This window comes from Hypanus sabinus, chromosome 20, assembly GCF_030144855.1.
Source record: "Hypanus sabinus isolate sHypSab1 chromosome 20, sHypSab1.hap1, whole genome shotgun sequence".
In the NCBI taxonomy this organism is placed as follows: Eukaryota; Metazoa; Chordata; class Chondrichthyes; order Myliobatiformes; family Dasyatidae; genus Hypanus; species Hypanus sabinus.
Genome location: NC_082725.1, coordinates 22,370,338 through 22,386,371, shown reverse-complemented (window position 1 = coordinate 22,386,371; position 16,034 = coordinate 22,370,338). Strand labels below are relative to the sequence as shown.

The 16,034-nt window shown below is 41.4% G+C and overlaps 1 protein-coding gene across 1 annotated transcript in view; it reads right to left on the bottom strand.

The window, feature by feature from the left end:
* drosha (drosha ribonuclease III) overlaps positions 1–16,034 on the bottom strand; it is a 177,703-nt gene that overhangs the window by 155,989 nt on the left and 5,680 nt on the right. The window contains exons 3-9 of the mRNA XM_059945237.1: positions 14,060–14,140; positions 10,097–10,340; positions 8,775–8,916; positions 4,381–4,544; positions 1,539–1,619; positions 500–586; positions 318–404 (exon numbers count right to left, since the gene is read on the bottom strand). Of these exons, the coding sequence (XP_059801220.1) occupies positions 318–404; positions 500–586; positions 1,539–1,619; positions 4,381–4,544; positions 8,775–8,916; positions 10,097–10,340; positions 14,060–14,140 (886 nt within the window). The remainder of the gene's footprint in view (positions 1–317; positions 405–499; positions 587–1,538; positions 1,620–4,380; positions 4,545–8,774; positions 8,917–10,096; positions 10,341–14,059; positions 14,141–16,034) is intronic.

The following is a 16,034-nucleotide window of genomic DNA, read 5'->3' as shown; positions in this document are numbered from 1 at the left end:
GCTTCCACACCCACCCTATTGATCACGGTTGATTTTGCATCAGTCCACTCTCCCTGCTTTTCTCCACTACCCCGCCGAATCTAGTCTCCAAGCACTCACCCAATTTTGTTCTGAACATTCTTATTAAATCTGCTGTTTCGGATAATGCATTGCACATCACAATTCACTGCATACTGAGTGGAAAATCTTCTGGATGACATATTTTGTGACACTTATGCCTTGGGATCAATACGATCTGACGGCTCCTACACCACCTTTATGAGGAGAGTGCACTCAGTGTAATGGAATGGCTGATAATGTACAACTGCAGTACTCACATTATTAAGAGGAGCATGAGAAAAGAGGGAAAATCCTTCAAAGATGTACTCATGATCGTCGTACTCTATTACAGTCGGTCTGTCAGTCTAAAGGAAGAAGATTAAGGTTATAAGTAAGATAGTCAGAGGATACCATTGAAGAGTTCGTGCTGATTTTCTTTTAAAGTTGAAAATACCATTACCAAGAAGTTAGTAGGCGGAGAAACTGTAATTCGATAGTGGAATAATCTTCCTGCATTATTCGTCATGGGACGACACGCTTCAATTGCCTACAAAGAAGCATTTCAAGGTTTATTACCATTGCAGAAGAGCACAGCACAATTATTTTTTTTATCATCCTCCTGTCCTTTAATGGACTGCAGTTGTGAGCGGATTTCTGTTATCAAGTTCTTCTTTTATATCAGATTTGAATCCCTTTTACAATGAAGATACATCCAAACTCAGCAATGTTGACGCATCTCACCTCTCGAATACGGACAGGCTTAATGACCCATCAGAAACGTCCATGTGTGGCAAAGGGGCACGGACGTGAGGGTTGCTGCTGCACTGCTCCAGGAACCGGAAACACTGCGCCTAGTTTGGGATCTTCCACCAAGCACCCCCACCCCCCACCAGTGCTCCAGTCTTCTTCTACGTTCATGAATGTGGGATTAGTTAGCCTGTCGCCCTGTTATGGGTGGATGGTAGGAAAACCAGGGGAGTTGCTGAACATGTGAAGATGAAGAAAGGTTGCAGGAGGTGAGTTGGGAATGTTCTGAAAGCGTGAGGGGCCACCTTTGACCTTGTAGATCGAATAGCCTCTTTCCACTTTGTGATGAAATACAATTATGACATATCTCAAGGTCTCTGATTCCAGGTGTTAATTTCTTCCCTTGGGGCCAGCACTCTTGCCTTTTGACTCAGGAAGTTCAAGCTTCAGTCAAGAAAAAGCTGCATGGAAATCTAGGCTGAGCTATGGTGTAGCACCACACTGACAGGGACGGTATCTTCTGGGTGAGGTGGCAACTCTCGCAGGTACTTTCAAAAACCGCACGGCACTATTTCAAAGAATTATTCCAGGCATCAGGAAACCAAAAGATGCTATTAAACAAGCACACAACACGAGCATGTCTACAATTAGAACAAAGTTAAATTCACAGATAGCAAACCTTCCACAAGGATCACTGTAAAAAGCTCCATTAAATTAGGGAAGGCTTGACCATCTGAGCAAACCAGTCTTACCTCTTCACCAGGGTAAATGCTATGTCTGATCCCAGTCCGCTTCGCCTTGGCACTACATTTACATAATGGACCATCATTCATCTGTGAAACAAACAAGCAGAAACTAAATAAAAATCAACATCGGACACCCTGAGGAATGTTATCTCCAATTCCCAATAGTGCCCAAGATATTTGTTTTGGGATGTGGGACTCACATGCAAAGCCAACATTTAACACTCATCCTTAATTTGTCCTCTTTGAACCACTACAGTCATTATCATACAGTTCTGAAACAGTTCTCCTTGGCCTGAATTGTCCATGCTAAACAAGATATCCATCTGTTAATGCCGTTTTCCTCTATGTGGTCCATAACCCCCTATTCCTTTGCCATACATGCACCTGTTCAAATGTTTTTTAAAATGCTGAGATTGTGTTGGACTCTAGCAAATCTCTGGCAGCCTGTTTCACATAACCACCACCCTTTGTGTGGAAAAACTTGCCCTCCAGATCTCCTGTGAACATTTCCTCTCTCATTTTAGACCTACATCCTCTAGTTTTAGACTCACTTGAGTAAGTGAGTTGATCAAAGTTGACCATGGATGTTGTATCCCAGCTTTCTAGATACACAAGCCTGGAGATATGGAGAGCAAGTTGTCACCCATTTAGCAAGCTCCCCCTCTCTACATATCTGATGAGCCCAAAGGATGTCAGTGTTGAACTCAACAAAGGACTGCCTGAGGGACTCCAGCTCCGGATTTTTCCCCTCAGGGTTTACTCCCGAAGCCTTCCCCATGAGTGGGTATAACCGCAAGGCAGCCAAGGCTTGAGATCAGTTTCCTTCCCCTAGACGAACCACCAACCACAGCTGATAAGCCCCATTTGCCCTTAAGGTACCAGTAACCCGCCTTTGCCGCTTCTCCTGTCAGTAGAAAGGGTTCTGCCACGCTTAGTAGCTAAGCCAAACATGAAGGCCAGGAGCTGGACTTTGGTTGTCAGAGGCTATTTGAGGGGCACGCCATTGGGAACATTTAATAGGTATTGGGAGCTTGTCCCCATTACCACCCCCACATAATCATAATCTTGGACTTATTAACCTAAGAAAAAGACTGTTACTATCTAGCCCAGACAACTTTATAAACATCAATAAGGTCACCCCTCAGCATCGTGTGCTCCAATGAAAACAACCGTAGGATATTCAATCTCTCCTTGTAACTAAACCCCTACATTCCAGGCAACATCTCCGGGCATCTCTATCGCACTCTGGCACTACCACATCAGTTGTAACCATAACTGCAAGCATTACCCCAAAGTGTCGCCTCATACGTACAACTGCAACATGATGTCCCTACTCTGACATTAAATATTCCTGTGAAGCAAGTGTGAGTGGTGATTATGTCATTCCCACAAAAAACAAAATCATTTCCGGGACAAACAAGGAGAGACTGAGGCTAAACAACAAGTTTTTAAGAGTTCGGATGTTTCTGAGGCAACTCTCAGAGACTAGAGAGTTCCTTCTCATAGGTTATGGATTAAACTTCAGGAAGTTAAATATGTGCTAAAATGGATGTTGCTTTGGGCCTACTCCAGGGATTCAGATCTAAGGACTCAATTTGGTTCAGAATGCTGCTTTCGTTGCTCGCTTCTAATGTTTGCGTGATTTGTTTTTTGTTCTCTTTCTCTGTGCACACTGGGGGTTGGCCTAACTTCTTTTTCTAAATTGAGTTCTTTTGGCTTCCTTGCTTTTGCGACTGCCTCAAGGTTGTATAATTTGCACATTGTTTGATACTAAATGCTCTTTGAATCTTTGGAATAATCTCCCTGAACTCTGAGCAACAGTGAGTAGCAGTGTAAAGCAAAGAAACGGGTCATTGTGAGCTACATGAATTTATTGCGCACACAAAGATGATTTTTAAAAATTATCAACATCCACGTGACCAGGATAAAATAATCCTGGTTCAACATTAATAAGGGAATCAACGATTCTAATGAGGTTTTCCTTTAATCACAGAATACAGACATGGCTCATAAAGCTCAACATTTCTAGTTCCCACATGGAATGGAGGGAAACTCATTTTACTAAGTTGTTTTATGTCCAACTGAGAAGGTAGACAGGGCCGTAGTTTAAATTCTCATCTAATAGGTAGCAGTTTAGACAATGCGGTATATCCTCAGTGTTGAGGAATGGCAAACTAGACTTTTCTGTTTAAGCCTCTTGAAAAAAGAAAAATGAGGAGCCATGCAAGGAAAATAAAAGGAAGGAGGCAGATTTGTAGCAACAGGTTTTCCCACCTAGTAAAATGAACAATGTCTCAAATTTTTCACAGATGTATTATTTCTGAGTTAAGCATACCAGTCACAGTTTGTTAATTTGTCAGCATACCCCTCGGTACAACTCAATAAGAGCCTGGAAATATAACCCTACAAATCTGGCCCAGTCAAGGCATGTTACACCCAGCATGAGTCAATTCCCTTTTAGAATTTCTTTTCTTAGGGAAAATTACTGGGGCAAAAATTGGATAATTATTGGAACCCCCATAAATATTATCTGGAAAAAGTTAGTATTTTTTGATATGTTCTGATGACGAGTCATCAACCCGACTTATTCTCTTTCTCTCTCCACAGATGCTGACTGACTTGCTGAATCTTTCCCTCATTTCCATCTTATTCAGCAGCCTGGTTTAATTTTTTGCAGAAAATTTATGACACATGAAAAACAATCCTAATTTCAAGATCATAATTTCATTGAGGGAGGGTTTTTTTCTCACAGATTTATAGAAATCTACAGCTTGGAAAGAAGTCATTTGTCAATGCATATCCACATCAGCTGTGCACTGGAATACCAGCTGAGAAAAGGCTGACAAACCTGGCCTGGATCATTGTACCACAGCTCCTCATGCAGTCGGTCAGGGTGTGCCTTTCGACGTTTGATCTCTTCAATGACATCAATAATCTCGGAATCTGAGCTGCATGTACTGCTTCCACTGCTGTCATCATCCGAATCGCAGCCCGAGTCACTGGAGCTGTCCTCTGAGTGACAGAAATCAAATCAGCATTATAATTAATGATAGATCACTGGGGTGATGGGAAAATACAAAATATCTCTCCGAATACAGAAATGAAAAGGTGTGTACGTCCACAGCAACTTTTCTGCTTTTTTCCCCCCAAGAACTTTATAAATAATGAAGAACCTTTAATATCTAGTCACAGTTTTAGTTTAGAAACTATGGCAGGAAACTCCTACAAGCACCAAAAGTGCTGATGGCAATCCAACAGTTGTAACAGATAGGCAGAGCCTGTCCTCTTTCAACCAAAGCAGGTTGCAATGTGTCATATTTACAGAAATGAGAATATTAAAGTGAGACACAGATGAAGAAAAAGGACGTTTAATTGTGTACAATGGTTTGGTTATTAGACTCTCCATTAAGCATTTCCAGAATGGATGGAGATAAAGGTTGATACAGGCATCAGCTTCTATACCCTGCTAGAACCACACGTCCCACAGCAGACAGAACAGACTGAGGATAAAGAAAAAACGCAGCACAGCTCAGAAAATTCCTGCCATTATGTGGTCACCGCACTCCCACTGTCTGTGAAGAGGTCACACTGAGCATTTTGAAACAGATAGAAATGACCAAAATCTTCTATCACTGGAGTCATTATATGACAAAATGGCCAATTCATGGTAACAACCCTAATAAAATGTCAGAGCTACTCAGCAGATCGGACAGTGTTCTGAAGAAACAGACGCTGTCTTGCTGGGTATCCTCAGCCATTTCTTTTATCTCAAATTTTCCAACATCTGCAGCATTTTGCTTTTCAACAATCTCAATAAGTTAGTCCACACCAGATGCAAACCATACTAAGGAGAATCATCAGTTCTATTGGGATTTATATCAAATGCCCATATCATAGTGAGCTAGTTAATACACATGTTCTTTTACACTTAGCAATAAAATATACCTAGATCTAGTTTCTATATATACCGTAGATTCCGGACTACAGAGCGCACCTGATTAAAAGCCGCACGCTCTAATTTTAGAAAGAAAATCAATTTTGTACTTGTACAGGCCGCACCGGATTTTAAGCCGCAGGTGTCCCACGCTGTAATATGAGATATTTACACAGAAAGATATTACACGTGAGGATTTTTTAACTTTTAATTAAATCCGTATGGTAACATAAACAAATACATATTGCAAATGCTTTTTTTCGAACAGTGCCTGTAACACAGCTACTTTTAAATATACATACGTATCGGTAACACACAAATTACGTTGCGTATACTTTTTTACTGAACAGTGCACGAACAACATTCCAATATCTCCTAACGACTGGTAAAAAAAAAATATATACTGCAGCCTCCCAGGAAAAGTTATTGATCGCCTTCTTCATCTTCCTCCTGCGCACTAAAACCATCAAAGTCCTCTTCTTCAGTGTCCGAATTGAATAAAACCTCAGGATCTCGTCACTCACTTCAGTCTCTTCGTTGTCGCTCTCACTTGAGCGCACGCGGTCCTCTTCATCACGCAGCAGTCCAGCCTTTCGAAACCCGCTGGTGATGGTGGATGTTGTGACATGGCTCCACGCATTTAGGATCCACTGGCAGACTTGAGTTAAAGATGCTCTTCACATGCGTCCTGTTTTGGTAAAGGATTTCTCGCCGCTCGTCATCCAAGCCTCCCACTCAACTCGCAGCGCCACTTTAAATGCCCGGTTCACGCTGATGTCCAGTGGCTGCAAGTACTTCGTGGTGCCCCCAGGAATCACAGCTGGAATTGAATTTGTACTCTTGATGGCAGCTTTCACTGAACTTTCATTGTCAGCTGCTTAAAAATCACCATCGGTGGAAGCTTTAGTCCGGATGCTGTGCAGCTCAGAACACAAGTAAAATGCGTTCTCTCATGGCCACTTGTTTTCAGTGTGATGGACGAGTCACCTTTTTTATTAACAGTCCGAGTGAGAGGCAGGTCAAACGTCAAAGGTACTTCATCCATATTTATGATATCATCTGGCCCGATGGAATCCTCCGCTATCTTTGTTTGAGTGAATGTGCGGAAGTTAGCAAGTTGTTCCTCGTGGTCGGGAGGGAGCTGCTGACACAGAGTCGTGCGTACCCTGACGGACAGGCCTTTTCATCTCATAAATCTAAAACACCACGATGGCCCACCTCTAAAATCTTCAATTTCATTTTGGTGGCGATTGCTTTAGCCTTCAGTCTGATCTGCACGGTGGAAACATCGCGGCCGCCTGCTCTCTGTGTGTTAACCCAGTCTTCAAGAAAGTTTTCAAGTTCGGGCCATCTGCTATGATTACCTCTGAAAGCTTTTGTCGTCTTTTTGCATTGACTCAGTTCTTCACGCTGGCGTCTCCACCGTCTCACCATCGATTCATTTATGCCAAGATTATGTGCAGCAGCTCGATTTCCTCCTTCAGCCGCCAGATTGATCGCCTTTAACTTAAAAGCTGCATCATATGCTTTTCTTCGAGTGTTTTCCATGTTGATGAGGGTGAGTACAAATGACTGATTTTCAATAATTTAATTGTGAAAGTGCACTTGATTTATCGTACAATTTCATTGGACCTCTGTGAACTACTCATCAATTTTATTGGCCTACTGTTACGAGGCAAAATGTTTTTGGCGGAATGAAAAAAAAACATGCATTAGCCGCACCGTAGTATAGGCCGCAGTGTTCAAAGCGTGGGAAAAAAGTACGGCTTATAGTCCGGAATTTACGGTAAGTTTTTTTTTAAATATTATTTTGTTCTGGAACGTTGCCAGGGGAATGTTGACCAATATTCCCTTAGAATATAAGTCTGACTTGCCCTTGCTATCGCCACAAACTGCCTTCCTCCTCCCCTTTTCCATGTTGTTGCCCTTTAAATCTGAATTACTATAAATCTGAATGAGTCCATGTTAATGACATGCCATCGTTAAGTGCAATTACAAAGAAAGCACAGTAGCACCTCTACTTCCTGAGGAGTTTGCTGTGATTCAGCATGACTTTGACAAACTTCTAGAGATGTGTAGAAGGGAGTATATTGACTAGCTGTATCACAGCCTGGTATGGAAAGACCAATGCCCTTTAACAGAAAATCCTACAAAAAGTAGTGGACACGGCCCAGCCCATCACCGGCAGAAAGCTCCCCCGCCACTGAGCACATCTTCAAGAAATGTTGTCACAGGAAAGCAGCATCCATTAGCAGGGACACCCACCACCCAGGGCACACTCTCTTCTCACTGCTGCCATCAGAAAACAGATACAGGAGCCTCAGGCATCATACGACTAGCTACAGGAACAGTTGTTACCCATCAACCATCAGGCTCTTGAACCAAAGGGGACAACTTCACTAAACTTCACTTGCCCCATCATTGACATGTTCCCACAACCTACGGACTCACTTTCATGACTCTTTATAATTTATTGCCTATTTATTTATTATTTCTTTATTTTTGTATTTGCACAGTTTGTTGTCCCTTGCACACTGGTTGAATGCTCAATTTGAAGAAGTCTTTCATTTGATTCCGTTATGGTTGTTATTCTAGCATGAATCTGTTGAGTATGCCCACAGGGTTGGATATGGTGACATATATGTATTTTGATAATAAATTTACTTTGAACTTCAGTTACCAACAAATCATAGCACTAGGAAGTACCCATCAAAGGTTCCAGGACTATAGTAAGAGCTATTTAATTATGTTTTATTTTGGATTTGGAGCTGCCAGGATGTTTTGCTTCAAAATGAGGGAATGGCCCTGGATGTCTACGGTTAATCCATTTACTAGACAACCCAATGAGCCACTGAAGAACATAGCATCATATATTAACAGCAAGAAGCCAGCTCATCACCACTGGTTTATTTGGAACATGCTCCATATTACAATGTTGGTATTATTCTTATACCCTCTATAATCCTGCATTTATTTCTCCTACAAATTCAAGTTCTTCAAGGCTCTCGATGAACCTATATTTGCCATCTATAGGATATTGTATTACAATCCAATGACTCGTTGCATTCCAAGCTTTCCATAAGTTTTCTTCAGATCCTTTTGCCAGCTGCCTCACAACAAAATTGTTATTGCCTTCTAAGTCATCTGTCTTCGATTCAAACTGAATCCTCAAATCTTCTCTGCCTTCTCTGTTCTAAGAACTACCCAATCCATTCTCTCTAATCTCACATTCAGGAACCATTCAAGTAAATCTCGTGTCTTTTGAGAACTTGCCTATATATTTTTGCATACAATCAATTTTTCCTCACCTGGCTCTTCATCCAGTTTGGTTTTTGGGGGTTCCCATACAGGTCGAGCAGCTTTAGCCTTTTCCTGTCTCTGTCCGAGTTCCTCTTCAAACTTTTTATAAAGATTTCGTAGTTTACTCGTGCCAACAACAGTAGAATCTCCCTGCAACATTAAATGTTCCTTTCAATGTCTAACACCCTTAAATGAGAAACATTTTCTGCATAGCTAAACACAGAAGAGTGTTTGCAAAACTGTTAACCTTTAATTTTTCTCCACTTCCTAACTTCTGATGCCATGTAGACTTGGCACGATCTTTCTAATGACCACATGGATTTCTCCCAGGTGATCCCGTGTCCTTCTACATCACAAAAAATGTACTGGCTCATTAATGAGTTATCTGCTGTAAATAACCTATGGGTCTGGTAAGCAGGTAGGAGGATCTTGGGGTGGGGGAGGGGTGTTGGGTAGGGAACCTAAAATGGGGACATGAGACAGAACAGGTTTCAGGGAAATAAATGGGGAAATAGAATTGATGGGATTTGGGAATACTCTTGAGTTAACATAACTGCATGTGCTGTATGGCAATTCAAAACATGAAGAAGAAAATAGTCAAACCACACAGCAGAGAACATGGCCTCTTGGCACACCGTACATATGCTAGCCCAATGTAGAAACTATTTGATTTAGCTTATGCTAACAATGTTTACCATATTTCATATTAACCATATAAGGACTTCCATTGAAAGACACTAAAAGCATTGTGCACTGTATCATTCTTTAATTTTAAAGAATAATTAAAATAATAAAATAATAAAAAATTAAAATATCAATTTAATAATTATCTTCTTCAATAATAAAAATAAAGTACTAAAAAGATAGAAATCAATTTATGTAGTTGATTTCAAGATTGATAAATTACAAACGTTTGTACATTCAACTATAAAAATTGGACCAACTGTTTTCTGTTCTTTATAAAAAATGACTGAGACCTGAAATTTAAGACTTTGACAAGATAGCCAGACAGAAGTTGTCTGCATATGCATGTGCATATGTAACTAGAGGTCACAATCACCAGCAGATCCAACAGGGAATCTGGGAGAAACGCAAAGAGCAATTAGCACCTGCAGAAATCATCATTACCAGGAATGGTTGAGCTGAAACAAATAGATGCATTTAGAGAGTTGGAACGAACAACGAACAATATGGAGAAAGAAAGCAGGATTTGGTGATGTAATAAAAAAAAGGTTGAGAAGAGCATGGGCAGAGAACAAATGCATGCGTTGACCTCTCAGGACTTGTGTTTAACACTTCGTGATCCCATTTAATGCATCAAGTGCCTTACCACCTGGTCCATGGGATCGCTGGAATAATAATTCTCAGAGTGAGTGCATCGTATCCAAACCGGCTTTGTACTTAACAGGACCTCATCGTCTCGCTCTTCTTCAATTTTCTCAGCAAAGGTGATCTCTTCTGGCTCTTTGCTTCGAGTGGCTGGAAGAGATTTCTCCTTACTTGAACTGTGGCCAGATCTTCGGTCTCTCTCAGCCTCCCAATGAAGTCGTTTCTTCTCTCTACTACTTGAGCGGCTTCAACAAAAAACATAATGATCTCATTTGCTTTCAAGACTTGCAATATGAAAAACCTTTGCTTTCTAATCAAATATTCATTACATTCTCTAAAAAAATGAAATGATTGTTTAAGAAGAAGTTCTGTGTAAAAGTCTTAGGCACACGTATATAACTGAGGTGCCCAAGAATTTTGCAGACCACTGTATTTGTCAACATAGAGCAGAGTGAGATTGTAAATCCAGCGGGAGTAAAGGATGTTGGGAATGATGAGGGGGAGTGCTGCGGGAGAGGTGTGGGACAGATGGCAAAGAAAGAGTACTGGGGTGGGGAGAGGGTGGGAGTGGCACTGGTGCACCCAGCCGTAAGTCACCAGGCAAGGTCATCTGATTCCAAACAATTGGTTTATTGATCATTACAGAATGTCCCTCTGATGCTTCCTGCTCCCTTTCCCATTCCTACTCTCATTCCACATAGCGACTCTTACCAGAATCAGGTTTATCATCACTCACATATGTCATGAAATTTGCTTTTTTTGCAGTAGCTGTACAGTGCAATACATAATACAGTACAGTACTGCGCAAACATCTTCGGCTCCCTAGCTATACGTGCTGTATGTTTAGAGTCAATTTTGAAAACTTGGCTCACTTTCTATATTCAAAGAGTGATCCATTTGAGTTTAAAACATTAAGAAGAATTGACTAGTTAGATACAATGAATATCCCATTGGCACAATATTAAAAACAAAAGAGTATAACATTAAGATTAGGTCATTGTCCGTAAGATTATAATGAATAAACAATAATCTAGTTCAGGTCCTGCTCATTCCCTCTGACTACATACGTACAACCAAACAAAACAACGTTCCTCTGGACCACAGTGCACCCACAACACACATACTGTGTGTCACATAAAACAACATATCACCATCAATTAATAAAATTCAAGATGCAAACAGTGCACTACAGAAGTAAACAGTAAGTAGTATAGCTCGCTGTTCTAGTGACGAGACCTCAGCGGTGGCAGGGGTATTCATTAGTCTCACAGCCTGAGGGAAGAATCTGTTACAGTCTGGCAGACCTAGTCCTGATGCTCCTGTATTGTGGGATGGGTGGCAGGGATCCTCATCAATTCTTCAGACCCATCACCTACAATGCTCCTGGTAGATGTCACAAATGGGAGGGAGATCGGGGAGATGTTCTCAGCAGTTTGTAGTATCCTCTGTAGGGTCCTGCGGTCTGTTCCTGTACAAAGCTGTTAGACTGGGGGCAGGGAGCAGTGCACACCACAGTCACCTCAGAAACTGCAGACGCTGCTATGCCTTCTTGACTAGTGAGGAGTCCAGATTAGATCATCTACAACATGCACACCGAGGTGTTACGTACCTGTGACACGTGACAGTGGAGTACTTGTCACGTGACTGGGGTTGAAGCTATACTGGACTTGAGGTAATGGTCTTGTGATGGTGGAGTGACGTCATTTTCCCGCCAGTAGAGGTCATCTGACAGGTTTTTTTTTTACAGGGTATAAAAGGAGGACCCCTCCCTGTGAGGAGGGGCAGTTCGTGGCTGGATTTGCCATGTTGACTTCATGCCACTACGTGATTTAACTTTATGACGCAGTTTAGTTGAAAGATGAAGTTTTATCTAATGCCTAGTTTAAAAGGTCATTGCCAGCAGTTTCTTTATAATACTGCTAGTTGAGAATCAGTGGAGAGTGAAGATCGGAGGTCGGGAGTTAGAAGATCGAGGAGAATCGATTTCGATGGTGAAACAGGTTTGACCTTGTTTGATCCTTATTCGGAAGGAATTTGTTCACTGTTCTGGTGTTAATCCCTGTGAATAGCAGAAAGGATTGGGAAGAGTGTTGTAAAGGAAAGGTCAGTGCCTTTAAACCGTTTCATTTGTCCATCTACGTAAATTCTTCGTGGGAAAAGTTCGATTTTGGGAACCGAAACAACACGACGTGAAAGAGAATTTAAATCGTCTTAAAAAGTCTCTCCCTTAAATGGACTGTGAGCATTCTGAACTTTTGCAATATTACTTTGAAGAACTGTTTGTGCAACATCACTTTAAGAACCGTTTAAGCTGCCGCACAGCAGCTGATTTCCGGTTACATTAGTGATTTGTTTACTTTTGGGGGGTTTGTTTTCAGTGTTTAATAAACATGTTATTTGTTATAAAAACCCCTGCCTAACTCATATATTTATTGTTGCCTGAATCCGTAACAAAGGAACTTTGTGCTCTTCGCTCTCTCCACAGCAGAGCCATTGATGTGCGATGGAGAGTGGTCAACCTGCTCTTTCCCGAAGTCCACAATCATCTTTTGTCTTGTCCACGCTGAGAACCAGGTTGCTGTTCTCAAACCTCCTCTCTGTACACCGACTCATCATTGTTGCTGATGAGGCCAACCACTGCCATGTCATCAGTGAACTCGATGATGAGGTTTGAGCTGGACCCGGCAGAGCAGCTGTGAATCCCTGTGAGCTGAGCACAGCCCTGGAAGGCCCCAGCACTTCGTGCAATGGAGTTTAACAATTTGCTGCCATCTCCGACTGACCTGAGCCTTTCCGTCAATGATAACATTACTGCAACTTCAAGGTTAATAATGCAATAATTTATTTTGATAATTGCATGATCTTAAAATCTATTCTGCGTTAAACCTGGCACTAACATAGCAGTCCACGATTAACTCATTGGGAGAGATCTGTTCCCAAGAAAAGGAGTAGCATAAGTGAAAGAATGCCACCGTGTTCTCCCAGGACTGTATCAAAACTAATTTAAAAAAAATAGTTCTTAAGTGTTTTATTATTTTTGAATGTCAAAGACACACATTGCTGTAACACGATACATATTTTTAGCAGATGCTGAGCCTGGGGATGGGCCTCCACAGCTGTCAAAACTTACTTGTGTGTGCAGCAGCCTAACTGTACTGAACTAACTTCTAAACAGTGCTCTGAACCACATCAGAACCAACAGCGTGACCCAGAGGCACACAGCCGCCAAAATCAGGACAACAGAAGACCTGCACCATCACAGGTTCAGAATAGACAGCTTACATCGGTAAAGAAGTCAGAATTGGAATTAGTTTATTATTGCCAATGTGCTGAGATACAATGAAAAGCTTGTCTTGCACACTGTTGATAAAGATCAAATCATGACACGGCGTCTTCAGGCAGAACAAGGTAAAATATTAACAGATGCAGAATAAAGTGCAACAGCTACAGAAAAATTGTAAAGCAGGAAAACGTTAAAGTGCAAGATCATAACATGGTAGATTATAAAGTCAAGAGTCTACCTTATTGCACTAGGGAGCAATTTAATAATCTCGTAACATCAGGGTAGCAGCTATCATTGAGCCCAGTGGTATGTGCTTTCTAACTTTTGTGCCTTCTGCCCAATGGGAGGGGAGAAGAGAGATTGTAGGGGATGGGTGGGATCTTTAGTTATGCTGGCTACTTTACTGAGTGAGTACAGATAGAGCTTATGGAGGGGAGGATGGTAAAAGCACCTTAAACAAAAGTACACTACAAAGGGATTCATAGGAGAGTTCTCAAAAAAAAATATTAAGCCATTTAAAAAGATAACTGTGAAGTGTGTATTGAGAAGCATCTTTATGGCAGATGGACAGCAAGATTTGCCTTTTGGCCAAGGGAGGCAAGGGCTTGGTTGATGATGACCTTATGATTAAACAACGTCAAAAACATCTGTGAAAGAATTGAAAAGGTAAGAAGATCTTACCTGCGTGTCCTTTTCCGATCCCTCCTGTGCTGCCTTTCATAGGAAGGAGACCGGTAGATATCACGATGTTTATGTCTCTCCCTGAGAAACACAAAGTAGTTCAAAGTCAATCTATTACCACGTATGTATATATTACCATAACCACCATGGGATTCATGTTCTTACAAGCATTTAGACGAAAAGTAAATAAGTACAATAGAATTTACAAAAATAGCATACATGTGACCAGTGGAGCGCCTCAGCAATTGACACTCGGTCCAGTCACAAACAAGGGATCCGCAGACGCTGAATATCCGAGCAACACACACAAAATGCTGGAGGAACTCAGCAGGCCAGGCAGCAACAACGGAAAAGAGTATAGCCAACATTTCAGGCTGAGACGCTTCATCAAGACCCATTGTTTTTTGTCACCTGTATCAAAGATCGGGATGATAATTTGGTTAAGTGGATCAGCAAATTTGCTGATAACAAGACTTGGAGTGTAGTGGACAGCGAGGAAGGTTATCATGGCTGCAAGGGGATCTGGACCAGCTTGAAAAATGGCAGATGGAATTTAGTGCAGACAAGCGCGGGGTTTTGCACTTCAGGAGGACCAACCAGGGTAGGTCTTACACAGTGAACAGAAGGACACCGAGGAGTGTGGTCAAACAAAAAGGGATTTGGGAATACAGATCCATAAGTCGTTGAATGTGGTGTCATAGGTAGAAAGGGTCATAAAGAGAGCTATTGGTACATTGGCCTTCATAAATCAAAGTATTGAGTCCAGGAGATAGGATGTAATGCTGAAGTTGTATAAGATGTTCATGAGGCCTAATTTGGAGTATCGTCTGCAGTTTTGGCCACCTACTCACAAGAAATATGTAAACAAGTTTGAAAGACTACAGAGAAAAATTTCAAGGCTGTTGCTGGGTCAAGAGGACCTGAGTTATAAGGGAAGATTGAACAGATTGGGATTTTATTCCTTCCAGTGTAAAACATTCAGAGAGATTTGATAGAGGGATACAAAATTATGAAGCCTGTAGATAGGGTAAATGCAAGCAGGCTTTTTCCACTGAGGTTGTGTGGGACTACAACCAGAGGTCATGGGTTAAGGGTGAAAGGTAAAGGTTAAGGGAAACGTGGGGAAATTTCTTCATTCAGGGTCGTGGGAGTGTGGAACAGACTGCCAGTACAAGTGGTGCAAGCAAGCTTGATTTCGATGTTTAAGCTAAGTTTGGATAGGTTAATAGATGGTAGTGGTATGGAGGGTTAAGGTCCCAGTGCAGGCTGATGGGAGAAGGCAGTTTAAATGGTTTCAGCACGGACTAGATAAGTCAAAGGGCCTTTTTCAGTGCTGTACTTTCCTAGGACTCTAGGACATAGACAGACAAACAACCAATGTGTAAAAGAAGATAAATTGTGCAAATAAAAAACTATAAACAGGAGATGTAAATGAGGCTGCAGGTCGCGCAGTCAGTTCAGAATTTTGGTGAGCGATGGCTGTTCTTGAACCTAATCATTCTATTTATTTCACCATAAAGTTAAGTGGGACTAACATCACAGAGGGGTATCCACTCTTCATAACAGATCATAACAAAAGTAAGTTTAAAATGAATTTCCTAATACCCACATATATTCACCCAAAATTACACTCTTTCTCGGTTGTCAATAGCATTTTGGATTTCCTAACTGAAAATCCAGACACAGTCCCAACATATCAAGCCCATGATCCGTGAAAGACATTCAACTTTTGCAGCAAGCATCAAACCTAAATTAACTTGAATCTCAACCTCTGGTGTCAGCATGGGCCAAGTGCAGGGCTACACTTAGCTGTGATGCCCTTCCAAGCATACAGAATGCCAACATCCATTGCTCAAGGTCAGATCAATCTGAAATTCAATGGATGTTACCCTTTCGAAACTTTGTACATTCTAAAGTTAAACACAAAGTGGGCCATTTGAACTAAGTGTTTGTCTGAAGTACTTTGATCACGATT